The sequence below is a fragment of the Pochonia chlamydosporia genome (assembly GCF_001653235.2).
Source record: "Pochonia chlamydosporia 170 chromosome Unknown PCv3seq00008, whole genome shotgun sequence".
Taxonomy (NCBI): domain Eukaryota; kingdom Fungi; phylum Ascomycota; class Sordariomycetes; order Hypocreales; family Clavicipitaceae; genus Pochonia; species Pochonia chlamydosporia.
Window position 1 is genome coordinate 556398 of NW_019154043.1, and position 16748 is coordinate 573145.

General features: G+C 51.4%; 5 protein-coding genes across 5 annotated transcripts; 2 read left to right on the forward strand and 3 right to left on the reverse strand.

The window, feature by feature from the left end:
- Positions 1-1225: 1225 nt before the first annotated feature.
- On the reverse strand, positions 1226-3098 carry VFPPC_06737 (GAT domain-containing protein; the record flags this gene model as incomplete). Its single annotated transcript, XM_018285723.1, has 5 exons — positions 1226-2113; positions 2175-2549; positions 2643-2675; positions 2739-2812; positions 3035-3098. 5 exons carry the CDS (start codon positions 3096-3098, stop codon positions 1226-1228), a joined length of 1434 nt encoding a protein of 477 aa, XP_018138502.1.
- Positions 3099-4718: 1620 nt separating this feature from the next.
- VFPPC_16750 (UBX domain-containing protein) lies at positions 4719-6392 on the reverse strand (the record flags this gene model as incomplete). Its single annotated transcript, XM_018294503.1, has 2 exons — positions 4719-6164; positions 6258-6392. 2 exons carry the CDS (start codon positions 6390-6392, stop codon positions 4719-4721), a joined length of 1581 nt encoding a protein of 526 aa, XP_018138500.1.
- Positions 6393-8058: 1666 nt separating this feature from the next.
- Positions 8059-10334, forward strand: VFPPC_06734 (PABP-dependent poly(A) nuclease 3; the record flags this gene model as incomplete). Its single annotated transcript, XM_018285721.1, has 5 exons — positions 8059-8131; positions 8235-8352; positions 8456-8583; positions 8639-8739; positions 8799-10334. 5 exons carry the CDS (start codon positions 8059-8061, stop codon positions 10332-10334), a joined length of 1956 nt encoding a protein of 651 aa, XP_018138499.1.
- Positions 10335-10976: 642 nt separating this feature from the next.
- VFPPC_14103 (U6 snRNA-associated protein LSm7) lies at positions 10977-11440 on the reverse strand (the record flags this gene model as incomplete). The annotated part of the gene is made up of 2 exons (XM_018291874.1): positions 10977-11104; positions 11173-11440. The coding sequence occupies 2 exons, from the start codon at positions 11438-11440 to the stop codon at positions 10977-10979; spliced, it is 396 nt and encodes a 131-aa protein (XP_018138498.1).
- Positions 11441-14141: 2701 nt separating this feature from the next.
- Positions 14142-15939, forward strand: VFPPC_14102 (C6 finger domain-containing protein; the record flags this gene model as incomplete). The annotated part of the gene is made up of 3 exons (XM_018291873.1): positions 14142-14265; positions 14445-14555; positions 14609-15939. 3 exons carry the CDS (start codon positions 14142-14144, stop codon positions 15937-15939), a joined length of 1566 nt encoding a protein of 521 aa, XP_018138497.1.
- Positions 15940-16748: the final 809 nt, after the last annotated feature.

The following is a 16748-nucleotide window of genomic DNA, read 5'->3' on the forward strand; positions in this document are numbered from 1 at the left end:
CCGATGGCATTCGGACGATGGATTGGCATGGTCAGCCACAATTTGAACATTGCTCTTCCCGACTCTTCGGTTCTTCTCGTCCCAGGTGCAAGGATACATGTGTTAAACAATGTATGATTGCATGTAAGCCACAAGCGATAATCGGGCATTGAACATCTTTACTCTGCCACGCCGGCCTGCATCTTTTCTTGGCCATCACCATGCATCGCCACATCCGAATTTGAGTCAAAGATAGTCCCAACGCAACTTTGAGAGCTTACTTACATTCAGAGAGATATTCAAGACAACGAAGAAGATAGAGGCCACAGTCACTAACGGAATGTACCCTGCAAACACGGACGGATTGCAATCTTTTGCCCCGGTCCCGTTTGTTCACCGTGGGTCATCATCACCTTGACCGATCTTACCAGGCAACAAATATTCCATAAACCTTACAAAACTTCATCAGAACCCACTGTTACCAACAGTTCAAAACCTACGGATATTCTCAACATCCCGACGGCCCGTCAGATTTCGGCATCTCTTCACAGCGTTAGCGGCAAACCTAGATGGAAGTCCATGGCCTTCGACCTGTGCGAACCGGAAGCGGAAAAGCATGCACCCATTCGATAAGACGGAGTTCACACCATAGCCAGCAGATATCATGCATTTGCTAGTAAATCGACAGCAAGGGTACGATTGATGTTGGTCATAAACTAATAGCGTGAGGCAGTGCTCAGAGTAACTTGCCATGTGCAGGATGCCAGCTGCCGCCTCGACAAGGTCATCTGGGAGAGAAGACCAGTTGCACGAGAAAGCACATGCACGAACACATTTACCAGCTCATATATCCGACACACCAAATGGAAATCTAATCACATCTCTGTTGTGCACAATCCTCCATGCGTTGCTCTCGGGATAGCTAGCACAATCTGCTGAAACACGCTAATAGATGCCTTGGGCGCTTTGCTGCTTACATTTCCGGACAACAATGACCAGAATGACCTCCCTTTCGCAGGTATATCAAAGGCAGAAAGACAGAAAGAACGCAATAAACATGGGGAATCATTATTTTATCTCAAGTCAAGCGCAAAGTTGTCCAACAGTTGAATAAGTCATGTCGCACTCTCCGTCGCACATGCCAGCTACACAGCATCAATCACAGGAGCCAGATACCTATTCTTTGGCCAAGGTCCGAAGTTGCAATCACACGATGCCACCACCACATAGCCCTCCAAACAAGGATTCAGTCCTTGCTCAGAGGCCCTTTACCCTTTGGAGTCGCTTCATAGATGTCGTCGTCGTCGGAAACGTCGTCGTGCTTCCTATCTTGCGCTTTGGCCACTCCGCTCTGCTGGGATTTGGAACCACCGGCACCATTCAGGTCGACACTATTGCTGGACAGTGGTCCTCCAAAACCTGGATGCCAAGTGTCAAGGAAATGTGACGATGTGCCAGCGCCACTTGCAGCCCCTGCTTCCGCAGGGTGTGGATCAGCGAAAGGATCTTGGATCGGCTCGTCCTTGAGCGATTGGCGTGAGCTAGATGCAGCTGCCTCTCCGTTCCTAGGAGTCAGGTGGTATGAGTGTGTTCCCTTCCCTTTTCCCGTGCTCATCGCATCCATTGTTACGCCACCAGACATCTGCCCAGCATCACCACTGCTGTTGCGTGCTTGGCCATCATTGTCTGAGTTTTCTGACTGGATGGCAGGAGAGTCCTCGTTGGAATGGGTGCCGAGACCAAGCTGTTTCCTGGCATTCAAAACAGCGCGCTTGTGCTGGTTGAGGGCGGTTTGTAACTGCTCGTTGGTATCGATGAGACTCTCCATTGTTTCGTTGTCCGGTGCCGGGTTTTCGGAAACCATGTAGCCTTGCAAGCTTCTGGATGCGCTCAAACAGCGATCGGCAAACTCTTTAATCAGCTCGTTTTGCAGCATCTCGCTGGGGGGCGTATTCATCACGACCTGCTCCAGAAGCTTGGCCGAAGTCCGCGCCTCCTCAAGCCTTGACGTAAGTTCAACGGGATCAGGGAGGCGATTGTTATGATGGGCCTTGGCGAAGTAATTCTGGGAGTGCCGGTTCAGTTGCTGGGAGCCCAGCATAGATGGTCGGGGTGGAACAGGCGGTCGTCGATTCTGTTTGCTCTTATGTTAACAAGAGATGCAGCGAACGAGTTGACCGGGTTGTCAGTCTTACTCCATGTTTCTTCATCGCGGCCTCTTTCTCTTTCTTCCACATGAGAACCAAGGGGGCCAGGTTTTGGTCATGCATTTTGGTGAATTCAAAGTCATCCAATGTTTCCATCAATATTTGCCACACGCTAAGATCCTTGACAGACTTAAGCAGGGCTCGAATGGTGTCGACAAATTTGTCGTCCAAATTCCTCGTGAACGTCTCACCGGGGTTGTCGGTTAGGATGCGGACAAGCATAATCGCATTGTACTGCCATGATGGTCTTGAGGAGTAGTCCTTGCTCAAGAATTTGCGAATAACACGGGCGCATTCAGCAGCGGCAGCTGGAGACGACTCTGCAGCATCGACGATGGGAGGAAGAAAGAGGACTTCATCGCTCTGTGAACAATCGTGAGGCGTTAGCGGTTACTGTTCGGATTGCGACGGCGAGACTCGGCATTCGGGACCCAAGCGACTAATTTGCACGCATACCTTGGAATTTCCGCCCGACTCACAAAATGCTTTCTGCAGCAGTGGAAACAATGATTAGCAACGATCAAATACCCTGCGGTGGGGCTCGAGACTTACGACGCTATTGTGAGCCGTCACCTCGGGGTTCTCAGCTGGGGTTGCTGCTGATGCTGGGGGAATGTTTGAGCTGCCTGGGCACCAGTTAGACGAAACATGTCATCTCATGTTTTATATTATGTTTTGTGGTCCGCTTGAAACGAAGCCAGCTGGTGCAAATCCCGCCGTCGCCGATGGAGGGCGAAGCTGTTGCGCAACCGAGTTGGATCGCACGAGGCTCCCAGCCAGTATTTCGTAGCCCGCCATGGGAAACCAAGGGCCTTGGATTGTATAAGTATCGCCGGGGATATTCTTACCACCAGCCTTTTTCTTGATGCTCCCCAGCATCTTGTTCATGCTGAGACTCTTCATAGACTTCATCTTGGGTATTTGGGGCTCGCACGACAAGCGGTCGTGGACGCGCGTAGAGGCGACAAAGGAGGTAAGACGAGGTGGTTGTTGGGTGATGACGCGCGAAATGGGAGGAGGGTCTGGACTCTTTCTGGTGCTACTTGACGATTCGGTTGAGGCGGCGCAAGCACAGGTAGAGGGACGTAGGGAGAAGACAACCTCCGCGAGTAGCAGTCAAGCGCTCACAACGAGTAAAGATGTGGTGAGAAAAAAAAAAAAAAGAAGAAGTCGTGATTGTCAGATCAGATGCAGGCAGCGCTCGCCAAGCAAGGGTCCCCTCGATGCAGAGATGCGGTGTTGGCCGTGGCGTTTCTAGGTAGTCGCGGACTTTGTGGATCAACCAAAACAGTAGAGCAGACTAATAAGGGTCAAAGGTCAGAGGTCAGAGGTCAGGAGGGTCTGGTCCAGTCTATTCGGCCACAACCTGGATTGGAAACCAACCGGGTCCCTGATCCCCAGTTGCAAAGCAAAGCCGCAGGAGAAGCGATGAGGAAGAAAAGACGCTGGTTTGCTCTAGTATGAAGAGGAGACGGACAGGGGTCTGTCATCCAGTCTGTCTGGTCGCTTGGATTTGCCTCGATGGGATGCTGTTACGCAAGTACGTATTAGAGGACGTGGCCGAGGCCAAGCCGTCAACTTTCAGTATTTGGTAAGAAGCCTCCTGCCACGAGCCTCCTTTGCCTCCACAATGGAGACAAATGTGGGGTTTGTTGAGAAGAAGAAAGAGGAAGCTGGACTCAGTTGAGTGTCTGGCCCGCGCCGATGCTGCCGTGCGGAGAAGGAGCTGAAGAAACGGCGTCAAGCACTTGAACAGACTGTTCACATTACACAAAAAAAGCAGAAGGCAAAGGGGGAAGCTCCAGATAATAAGCATAAGAAGGTTGCGAGGCAGCCCATCACCACAAGTTTAATGGCACATCTTGGTCACTCCGTTCGCATTGTCGCTTGATATTCTCCTGGAACTGGCACTAGAACTCGCACTATGCCAAGACCCTGAAGCTCACACCACGCTAGCATAGCTCAAATCCAGTTGAGTCCATCTACCTCCCTAATGCCTTGAGTCAACTCTCAATCCCATCAATAGTAACGACCAAGCCCATAACCGTCCAAGTTGCGATGACTCGCGCGCATAACCACACCTACCGCGAAGTCCCAGTTCCATGGAAAGCATAGCGCATTACTATTAATCTTCTTCAACTCTTATAGAATCTAATCTCAAGCACTTCCATGTGCATGACTTCAAATCTTCTTCAACTCTTATAGAATCTAATCTCAAGCACTTCCATGTGCATGACTTCATCATTCCACCCCGCCGCACAAGCCAACAGCACAGCCTCCATCTACGCAAGCACCCTTGCCCTCTTCCGTCGGTCTGATGATATGAAATATTGGCAGAATGCATGACCGGGGATCATTGGCTGTCGTGATTTGTGTGTAGATTTTGTGCGGACGGTAATAGCGATGGCATGAGTCTTGGCACCAACTACCGAGTGATGTTTGCTTGTACAGATGGGATGCTGATGGGACTGCTTGAGATTCAAGGGCGAATAGATATGTATTAGCTACATATGTACGTACAACTACATTTGCTCATTGAGCATCATCTTGGTGGTCGTTGTCGTCGTCGTCATCATCACCCGACACCTCCTCGACTATCAAATTGCCGGATTTGCCAATCCTTTCCCCCAGCGTGGCTGTAGTGCTAGCTTCATACACCACGCGCGGCAGCGTCGAGGCTATTCTGAACAAATACTTGTGCTCATACGCCTCGGGCGCCTCCACATCAGAGGCTGCCTCTTCGGTGCTGTCGTCAGCTCCGCCTTGTAACCTATCGTAGCATTCCACAAAGGCATAGAGCTCCTCCACCGGCGCATCCTGCGCGAACCTCCTGACAATGCGGCCGGCCCCCGAGCCCTCGGGCATTTTGAGCGCGACGCGTACCACATTCTTATCGTCTGCTGCTGGTTCGGGGAGCAGCTTGGCTGTGCGCCATGTCTTCCATTGGTTGCGCTTCCTCTCGAGTAATGCCGCCTCTTGGGCCTTTTCCCGGGCCAACGATTCGGCGGCTTCTGCAGCTGCAGCTGCCTCTTTCCGTTGGCGGGCCCGTTCTCTGTCAATGGCGAGAGATCGTTCATACGCCGAATCCTGCTCGTTGCGGAGGTTCCTTGATACTTCTTGTGCGGTTCGTTCCGCCCGCACGCCGTCGAGGTCGGAGCCGTACTTCTCAACCGAGTTTTGTAGTTCCGAGAGGTATGTGCTTGCTGGCATGGGTCCAACGAGGCGCTTAACAATGCCCATGCGGGTGCTGCCCTCCTTCGGTGTGAGGCAGACTAGTGCTGTGAAGGGGAATTTTGTGCATGTGTATTCGGTGGCTACTTGGTATGCTTCCGAGTCCAGGACATTGCCACCCCAAAGAATGATGTTGTTTGTGGGGTCCTTGATGTAATCTATTACGTCTTGTGAAAGCAGTGTGTCTCTAATAAATGGTGCCGTGTCATCGTGCTCTGGGGATAACAGAATCACGAGCAAGAACTTCAGCTCCTTCTTGGCCAGATCATGTGCCTGGGCCAGTCCGCCCTCAAAGAAGGGAAGTTCGTTCTGTCCGTACTCTTCGTCGAATTCGCGCTTAAATCGGGCAGCCGTATCGCGGGGCATCAACATTCGACGACCGCTGGTGTCTTTGAATCCGGATGACATGCGACTCGTAACCGCACGTGGTCGAATTGACGCCGGCAGGAAGGATAGGATGTACCAAAATGTCCTGAATAAGGTTGAAGCTGCGCGCCATCCCCAGCCAAACGGGGCGAGAAGAAGTCCCAAGAGCCACGGTGAGCGACGGGTTACGGGCTGTTGCGGCACGATCCTCGGTGCCAAGTCCGTTTGCTGTCTTCGTTCCGTTCGTGGGGAGAAACCTTCGGCAAGAAGGCTTTCTTGCAGGTTTTCGTGTCTGGCTGTCATTCGGGGAACCTCTTGTGCGGCCATGGCTTCGGCTACTGGGTCGGGCCCCTCGCCGTCGAAGAATTTGGCAATGGCGATCTAGGTGCAAATGTTAGCCATAAGCGACGACCAGCAGTACCGACGGCTGGCGGGAGCCGAGAAAAACTATTCCTATAGCTGCGTGATTCTTACCTGAACGTTCCATTGTGATCGTTGCAACAATGGAATGGCCTCCTTAGGCTCTTGGTTCGTGACCTGAATGTATTGCTGGAGAGCCTCCTGTTGTGTAGTGGACAGCTGTCCCACGTCATCGCTGGAGTCGGCCATGTTGCGGCCTGGGTATGGGAGAAGAGCCGGTAATTGATACTGTCGTGACCATGCGATGGGGATATGACGCAAATGAATGGTGATGATTCAAGGTTCCGAGATGCTTAGCAACTGCGCTTCGAAGCTTGTTGACCAGCTCGGATGGATGATGCGACCAGGTGCTTGGATGTGTGAGGATGCAAGTTCGGAGCTGCTAGCCGCAGGCCGCATCAGGACATCCGTCATGTCCAGACAGGCTGAGGCAGCTGTGGTGGGGCTGAGGACATCTCAAGTACCTGCGTACCCAGCAACTCAAGATCCAGTCATTGTTGAATCCAGAGAGCTGCTGATGCAATCGGTGCAGGACTTGTTGGGGACCGGATAGGCGACCGGATGTAGTTGAATGACATTTTGTTTGGTATACATGTAATGTTAAATGGCAAGTACCTAGCTAATTAGATTCGCCCATATTGACTTTCGTTTCATGTTGCATTTCAGCTGGTGCATGCACTTGGCAATTGTCTACATGTAGCTACCCTGTAACTAGTCAAATGGAACTAGGTAGAATAGTAATGCAAGCACCTGCATTTGTTTCCGTAATTCAATGAATTGTTATTTGGTATTACCAATTAAGCCCTTTTTCTTTGCTTTGGTTTCCACATTTGAGAGGTATGTTGCACAGTACTTCATGGAGGTTTTCCACATGACACGGGTTGCGAGGTAGCCCAACAATAGGGACGACTTAGGTACGACGATGTGCTTCACTTTTGATAGTTATACCCACCTAAGCATAGGACAACTTTTTGCCGGTTCTTGCCAAGTTTCAAGATTTCAAGACTAAAAGCAAAAGAAAGATCAATTGTAATTGTATTTCAACCCACGTATAGACACGACATGTCTTATGGCTGCGCGCCTATCAATCAGATTGTCAGCCACATGACCAATCATGTCTGGTCTGGCTCACTCCTGTGGCTTCTGAACATTGAGTGGTTGTAGACGCTGTTGCCGCTCAGCGGGAAGGAGTGCTCAGGTTGGTGCTTGCCTTGCTGTCAGCTTATGACTGATGCTTGTCTACCTAGGTAGCCAGTCCAGAGTCCAGCTGGACAAGGACTCGAACTTTCCCCCACTTCGACACAGAGACTTGACACCAAACCAGGTTCAAGTTGACATGGACCAGACATGGACCAGACCTCCATCTGCCGCTCCAACTCCAACCCCTACCTCACCTCACCTCAACCACCAGACCAGATCTCGACTCTGCGCCGCCCACGTTCCGCATTCTCTTCGGCTGCTGCACGCCGAGCAGCTCTGTCGACGCCCATCCATTGTAAATGGGCGCAAGGCCCTCGCGACCAATTGAGCCATGGCAGATGACTGCTTCACCAAGGTACGTCCGTTGACAAGCGCGTATCCGCAACCGCAACCGCAACCGCAACCGCATCTGCGTCCGCATCTGCATCCGCATCCCTCCTCACTCAACACTTGACCATTTGCATCTCCACACCACGCCACAGCCTCCGACTCCCCGCCAGTCTCACCTGCATACATGGAACATGAGACGACCTCGTACCCGGACACGCCTGTCGCGCTTGCCCCGACTACGTTGCTGTTGCTGTTGCTCGTCGCGAACTTTGATTGACAAGATGCAGACGTCGTAGAATCGACGACCGGTACTCCCACCTAGACAATGGCGGCGTCGCGATTCGCAGCCTCCGATCTTAGGCGCCCAGCTGGTTCGTCGCCGAAACCAAAGGGACGCGGTACGATGCGACTTCCCCATGTTGTACTTGGCAGCTCTGATAGAACAAATGATTCTGGGAATTGCCAATCACTCCATGCCAGGAGCTGACCTCTTGTCTGTAGCGGAGAACAAGGACACGCTCTGTCGAAACGTCTTAATTTATGGACACTGCCGATACGAAGACCAAGGTTGCACCTTTTCCCACGACCAAAACAAGAATAGCTCAAACCAAGCAGACATGTATGTCATCGGCAACCTGCATTTTCAGGGCATGGCAAATTGCATTGTTCCCTGTCAAAATCTCCCAGATACACACTCATTGATGCTGACACGCGTTTCTCAGGTCTCGAAGAGCCCTGAATGTCGAGTCTCCTTCATTTACTCCCGCAAACCTGCAATCTGTCAGCAAAAAACCAACATTTTCTACACAAGCCGCCAATGCGCCGACATTCACTCCGAGGGGGCTAGGCGGTATGGGAATGTCCTGCATTGATATAGGTGCTCATGTTCTAACTCTACTTTATAGCATCGCCAGCTCTCTCAGCAACTCCTGCTGATCCAGAAGCTGCCATATTTAACCCAGCCGCCATTCGCGAATTCACTCCCAGTTTTGAGTTGAATTCACAGGTTCGTCTTGCCTTGGCAACAACATTTGCTCAGCACATGTAAGATAACACTTGTCGCAGGGTGTGTCGAATGGATCGAATCAAGATGGCTCCGTGAACTATGATGCGTTTGCAATGGCGTCAGTTGGTCAAAGCCTCCCCGGCGTACAGTTCAATCCCTACGTGGATGAACAAGGAGGCATGCCTGGCGCCGCTGGAGGATTTTATCAACCAACTGCCGCGTATAATGCCCCTCTCCAGCCCCTGCAGCATCACCTGTATGCGCCGGTTGGACCCTACAGAGAGGACCTGATGCCCTATCATAGATTGACACACGACTTTTTCCTGCCCGACAAAATACGGGAAGACCTTCAAAAGAAGGCAGAGGCCTCACTCCAGGTCATGCCTAACTCACAACTGCCTCAGATGGAAAACTACCACTCGCTGGTACCCCTCGACACCAACCACCGAAATAACGCTAATATCTTCTCCTACCCCAGCTGGATTTACAAGGCGACAGCTTCCAAGACAGGCAATCTTTATTGTCTGCGGCGGTTGGAGGGATTCAGGCTCACAAACGAACACGCCATCCGATCCGTCAAGGAATGGAGAAAGATTGACAATGCAAACGTTGTGACGATACACGATGCATTTACAGCCCGTGCCTTTGGGGACAGCTCTCTCATATTTGTCCAAGATTATCACCCCTTGGCCAAAACCCTTGCTGAAGTTCACCTTGCTCAACTTGTTTCCCCAGCCCCGGCACCTGGAGGCCGCTTTCCAGCAAAATCCCCAATTTCGGAAGCTGTCTTATGGGGCTACATCTCCCAAATCGCAAACGCCTTGAAATCCATTCATTCCATTAACCTAGCTGCCCGGTGTATCGACGTCACCAAGATCATACTTACTGATAAAAATCGCATACGCCTAAACGCCTGCTCTATTCTCGATGTGGTCCAATTTGAAATGCGCCGCCCCATGCAGGAACTCCAACAAGACGACTTCATGCAATTTGGCCGCACCATCCTCTCTCTAGCAACCAGCACACCTCCTGCCCAACTCGCCAATGTCAATGCCTCCATTGAACAAATGGCCCGCTCGTACTCCGTAGAGCTTCGCGACACAGTCATATGGCTCCTCACGCCTGCGCAGCCACCTTCTCAAAAGACGATTGAAGAATTTATTCGCGGTATTGCAGGCCACATCGTCACCACCCTCGACCAAGCCCAACACCACGCCGACGACCTTAATTCTGAATTGTTCCGCGAACTAGAAAACGGCCGCATCGCTCGGCTCCTCCTCAAGCTAGGCGCCATCAATGAACGCCAGGAATTTGATGGAGACCGGACGTGGTCTGAAAACGGAGAGCGGTATATGCTCAAACTGTTCAGGGACTACGTCTTCCACCAAGTTGATAGTAACGGGAATCCCGTCCTTGACATGGGTCACATGCTTCGTTGCCTGAACAAATTAGATGCAGGCACCGAGGAGAGAATCTGTCTTACCAGCCGTGATGAACAGACTAGCTTCATTGTCAGCTATAAGGAGCTGAGGAAGCAGCTGGGAAATGCGTTTGGCGAGCTTCAAAAGACTAGTAAGCAGGGCAGGGGGTTCTAGAAGAGCCTTGGTACGACACCACCACGCCGGTCGATGAGTGCTCACATGTAAAGGGGACGATGGGGCTATATGGAATTGGCTTCTTGTTTGCTGCGATTGATTTCTTTTCCGACCACCGATGATGGGGTCGCATTGGTTTGAACGGAGGTATGAGATGGCAAACGATATGTTACGAGTCACACTGGTCCGAAGAGATGGCATGATGGATGAAACGTGGTGATTGGACTTGGCATTTTAGCTACGGACTGGTAGTGGTTGTAGAGGAGGGTTTATCTTATTCAGGAACCAGGGACGAGAGCGGCCGGTAGACTCACAGTAGAATCTTAAGCCAAAAAAATGTCATATCTTTATTGTTCATAAGCGGTCTCTATGGTGGTGTGTCATGTAGTGTCATGTAGTATCATAACATGGGCATGACCATGCCTGCCGTTTGGATATTATCCCGTGAGTCCCATCATTTGCCTGCTATTTTGATCCGGCCTTTTTGACCATACATGGAGCTATTGTTCCCTATGCGCCTTGGGGTTCTCCGTTCAGGATTGGGTGGTGAGCTGAATGCTACCAAACTTGCGTCTCGGAAATGTTCGTGGAGCTACGGTATCGCTGTGACTTGATGTATCAAACTGCATCGTCCAAAACGCTCTACTCCTCTGCAGCCGCAAAAGGGTTGGCGATTTCTTCGCTGCCATCAACGGGAGTGATGACGACGAGAAGAGTGCCACGCGCGACAACCAGGCCCAGCGGCCGAGTGGACTCGTTTCCTTCCTCGTCTGCAATATCAATGTTAGCTACCGAACCCTTGAGAAACGAATTGGCGTCGCAAATATAATCCCCGTACCTCGAACAGTCTCCTTCACATCGTCCAGCACCAGGTTCATGAGCGCATCGTACCCCTTTAGCGTACCCGTGACTTCTCGTCCGCCATTGAACTTGACGGTGATCTCCTTGTCCATGTACTTGGCCAAGTCGAGGATGTTCTCCTTCTTCGGCTTCTCGCCCTTGTCGCCGCCATCGCGACCACCGTCCCTGCCACCACGGCCGCCGCCTCGTCCACCACGAGAACCTCCTCCTCCTCTTCCACCTCGGTGTGCGGGTCTATCGGCCATGTCGCATGTGTGTGTGCGCGTAAGTGCTTGACACCGAATGGATGGGTCGTTTCGATAGGGATGTGGCAGAAAAAGCTGCCTTGGATCAGAGCTTCAAGCGACAGTTGTGGTTTGGCGGGGGAAAGCGTGCCGGGCGGTGGAGGGGTGGAGTTCCGATTTGGGCTTAGCGTCCTGACTTGCTTTCATCTGTAGGCGATGCCATCTGTAGGCGATGCCATCTGCCTTCCAAGGTTGTTGTGTCGCCTCTGGAATCAGCGACAAGGTACCTAGGTATTTGTGCGATGCATGACGGGGATGATTGTGCATCCTGTGAGCAGTGAACATGGATGTTTGTGATTCCCGAGTGGCGAGAAATGGTGAATACCGTGGTTGGCTCGTCTGTGTTATTCTTGGAGAAATGCAAAAGAGGGGAAATTGATAGATGTACCTGCAATCTGGTGCAATGGCATCAATCCGCATGTACAAAGAGCTGGAAGTGGCGATGATGGACAGAATGGGGAGGCACGAGGCCCCCCGTAGGGCTAATTTGGGGCAAGAACGACCTGGCCTGGCTTGAATCTTGCCTGCAGGGTCATGAGTGATGGCAGTCGTAACCCCAACCAACCAGTTGACATTTGAATCGGCGACTTGGATGAACAACAATAGCTGTCACTTATGATAGGTCTGGCTGGTAGATGTCTGGTCGTCCACCCTCTTTTTGCATCCTGACTGACATTCCGCCTGGTCTAACCAGTCGTAGATTCTCCAGATGCACCACATTCATCGATCGGATACTCGTACATCCACTGAGGCCACAGGCACATGTACAACGCGTTGCTTTCCTGTTTGCATCTCATCGGTCTCATGTCTGGCGTGGTCTGGTTGACAATGACCCTTTGGATACTATTCATCGACACCAGGGCGCTTGAGTGTTCACACCGGCAAAATTATGCAATCTGCCGGTCCGTCTCGCGCCCCGAACGAAACATCCACCTAGGTATCCTTGCATAAGAAATATTCGTTCTTCCGCTATGCTTCCATGTCGTCCTAAGGTGTCAATATGTCAAAGCACAATGCTCGTACCATTGCTGAGGACCCGCCAGCTGTGTTTCGATCTTCACAGCGTAATTTATCATTGTTCTCCAGCTTGATGGAACTGCCCCGCAAGTCTGTTCGCTGTTGGACATTTGGCCAAGGTCACGGGCGAGATGCAGCACAGGTTGACAACTACCTTCAATGTTCCGTCCAACCAACGAGTGTTTGAGACCAAGACCGAAATCATGAATCACCTTTGGCGCTTGCATCGGCTCGCCCTTTGACACAGGACAATCCGGATCTTACCCCGATCCTACACACGTCTCTTCGCCCATTGGATATCTCCGCGATTAATTTAGAAATTCCTTCTGCTGATGCTTCCGCTGGCCTAACATCCAAGGTCGTGAACTCAGGGTATTGCAAGACCCTGTCATTAGCTTGGTTGAAGGCCCCGGACATATGTCACCGGAATGGAGGTTGGAGCGGGATCGTCATGACGACTTTCCATCCTGAGTGTGTTTGCCGCTGGGGAGCGTCAGTGGGCTCCATTGTGTGCCCAGATGTCCACCAACCTGCATGCCACGACCACGGCTATGCTGCGGGCGTTGAAAAGCGCGTGGCTGCTGACTTTTAGCGTGCCTAGTCAAGACACCATTTGACCAGTCTCCAAAGAAATACGCAAGAGGCGGCGGTGCCAAAAGAACAAACAGTCAACATGAGCCCAAGGCCGTGGTACGGAGCAGGCACATCCGAACGAGTTGTGGGTGTGCAAAATGCGGCTCTGGCAGCACTTTTCTTTGAGAGATTTGATCTCTCCGCCCGCCGAATGCGCCTATCACTGCCTTTATCGCATCAGATCTTAGGAATCTTGCTGGTCATACCCACAGTCGCCCCCTTCCCACGACTGTTTGCCCAAGCTTGAAGCTGTTCTGTTTGGAGGCAGTGGATTATCGTGTGCCCAAAGACCCATCATAACATTGCTAGCAGAACGAACTGAACCGACCGGTCGATCTCTGTGAACTCTTCGAGAGAGGGGTCGCACTGGGAAGCGTCAATTGCTAGCCCAGTGTCGCTTAAGTGACCGTCGTTTATACGGATTCTGACCTCTTATAACAGACATGTGTCTCCCACACCCTATCGTCGACTTTACCACTTACACATGACGAATTCACACACTTTCGGCACCTGGGCTTTCGGGGCTTAAGCACCATTCTCTTCCAGATTTACACATCATGATCTGAGCTGACACATCTGTTGACCGTTCACGTCCCAACCTAGCAAACTTGCTGCGGCTTCGAGATTACACGGCACCAGCCCTGGTCGAGGACATTGTCCATTCTCCCGTAGACCCACCAGTCATCCTGGGTCGGGTGTCCGCAATGCAGCGCCGAACGAGTTTCATCAATGATTCCGTCTGCGCGCTATTACTTACATACAAATCAGCCGCTCCCTCCTGAGAACTCCCCTTCGAATATTCCCACACCATTTCCTTGCTCTGAGAAATAGGGCGCCGTAACGGAGCATCGAGGCCCCTGACGGGGGATCCAGGCGATAACCTCCAAGCTATTGTTGAACCATTTTTGGAGAGGCCCGTGTCTTACCATCAGACCCGGCCCGCGCCACACCGTCGTATTTCTAAATCGAATCGTAATATTTTAAAGCTGCCAAGTCAAGGAGTGCCTTCGTCATGGCACATGTACCAGACCTTGAATTCCACAAACGACATCGAGACGCTGAAGAAGCTGGTGGTCAACAAGGCGGTCATCTCGCCCAAAAGACGTCTGTTGGATCAGCTGCAACCAGCCTTTCAGGTAAGAGATGTGCTTTTTGCGGGACATAGTCCTGATGTCGGACTTTGTAGGCCAATTAGACCATATCCTTGTGGGTAGGACTACTGCTGGAAGCGGCATTGGTCTGCGAACTTGCTTGCGATATTTCATATCTGGGCATCTTTGTGCTTGCTGTGGCTAACAATATTACGACTTCACAGGTGGACCATATATTAACTATGTCCCGCGTGCAAACGCTGAGCGTCTTAACCTTATTCAAGGTGACGCTGAAACGTTTTCTGATATCATTGGGTTGATCGGCGACTATGAAGGTAGGCACATTCTGCCGCAATGTACGTTTACAATAACTAATGATCAAGCAAAGGTGTTTTAGATCGACACGAGAGCCTGGCATCCAATTTGGGAGCAAGGTTGACCGGACCCCGACTGCTAAAGGGTATTGAAAAGTTCTTCGACGGGCCTATTAAAATGAGCTCGTCCCAGCCGTTCTCTACGCGCATAAGCTGGCTCGATGTTGTTTCGTTTGCAAAGAGTAACCCTGGCGAATTTGTCCTCACGGCGTTGCCTGGCGGCAGTCGTTGCTGTCAATTTTCCTACAAAGGTGTCCATGTCGAAATTACCGAGGACGATTGGAGGCTTATATCGTCTGGAGCCCTAGACCGCTTCCCACTTGAGCATCCGTTCGAAGAGGACGAAGTTGCAGAATTGGCGACCCTGGATATTTTGGAGCAGCGAACGTCGATACTTTATAAGAAGGCTGACGAAGTGGCCGCCCGAGCCCGAATTCTCCATCACAGACTTGGCCTTAGAAAACATGACTTGTCTCGGAGGCGCAGTCAAGACAGTGGAAGCTCGAGATATCAACCGCCCAATCCTTCCGCGCGGCAGAACAATTTCAGTCCGTCCTATGACTTGCATGCAGACCTTCTTCAGCAATTTTCCTCAGCTCCATCGTCCCTTGCGCAGTCAAGGTCAACTTCTGGAGCTGGTTTGTCTGTCAGCAGTCTTGGCCCTCTGTCGCCGTCGGTCAATTCGCCGCACCATCACCAACACCGCCTCTCGACGCAACCTCTACGATCCCCGGGCGGCACTCCACAGGATACTCAAATGTTTAATGCTGCGGAAAGTCGTGGGGAAATTCTGCGGTCTCTCATTAATTTAAGCACCGACAGACTGTCAAAGGGTGACGTGATAAACCCACCATGTGACCGTTGCCGTCGTCTGCGATTACCGTGTATCAAGCACCTGACAGCCTGTCAGGGATGTACCAAGAAACATGCAAAGTGCAGTTGGAAATCGGTTACGGATGACGAGGCGGCCAGAGTCAAATACGACTTGGGTATGGAGACGGAAACAATGGCTGACAGCGACAATGATCCTCAAGGCCCAAAGGATGCTCGCTATTCGCGACCGCCGCTGGAATCCCGAACAAGCCTGCTCAGCTCCGAGAGCACTTCTAGACCAGGAAGCCGGGCAGACACAGATATGGGAGTGCCGACAGTTCACAGCCCAGACTCCGTCTCAGCAGCACGACAGGAGCTGCCGCCTGATTCACGGACTCTACACTTGCCATCAGGGTTAGGAGGAATGTCATTGATAAGGGAACATATGCAGCCGAGGCATTTTGGGTCTACTCTTGGTGAGATGGATTCACCACGGCGTGGGCACGAATCATCAAACCCTCCGTCGAGATGAGCGCTTGGCTTTGATTTTATTTTGGCGGATTGAAAATGCACTAGTATCTGGCTGACACAAGGAGAGCTATATGTGCAATGAATGGCATGTGTTACGAATTGTATGATTTGAGGAAGTGACGTGGCCAGGGTAGAAGGAAAACCAATGTATATTATTTGAGGTTTGGCTGAAGGAGAAACGGACTTCGGGAACCAAAGGCAGAGAACCTTGTCATGTGGCAGTGAACGGAAGCTGAAGAAATTATTCAGGTACGCAGAATACATTGCTGGAGACCACGTAAAGAGACACCTGTATCAAAGAATTGACTTTGTGAATGGTAATTTGTACGTCGAAATGTTTGCCGCCTCATTTGAGTTGATATGGTTTGTCGTGGTGGTACAGCATTGAAGGTTACCAGACATCCCAGGTTATTGAGAACCACGGAAGACAATGAACGACGTGAGTGGCTGTGTGTCCGATTGTAAGCGGTCAGGGCCCCACCTGCTGAGTTCACGCATCAGCATTGTTTCAATTGAACGGAGCCCGGCTCGGCGGGTCTTCAGGTACACAGGTACCTGCGAGTTTGCGCCTGGTCCAGCGAATTCCTCGGTACAACTTACTTTGTCCCCTTGGCGCCACAGGCCTCGCAGTGACGGCAACTCGACGCGGGTCAGCCAAACGTGAGGAAAAAAAAGTTGGAGCCTCTTTTGCGCCTCCTGATCGTGACAGATTGATTTCTTTTCTTTCCAAGGTGACCATTACGGCGCTCAGATGACACAAATCGCATAATCGATTTGCATTGTAGCAAATACTACTCATATCACCAATCG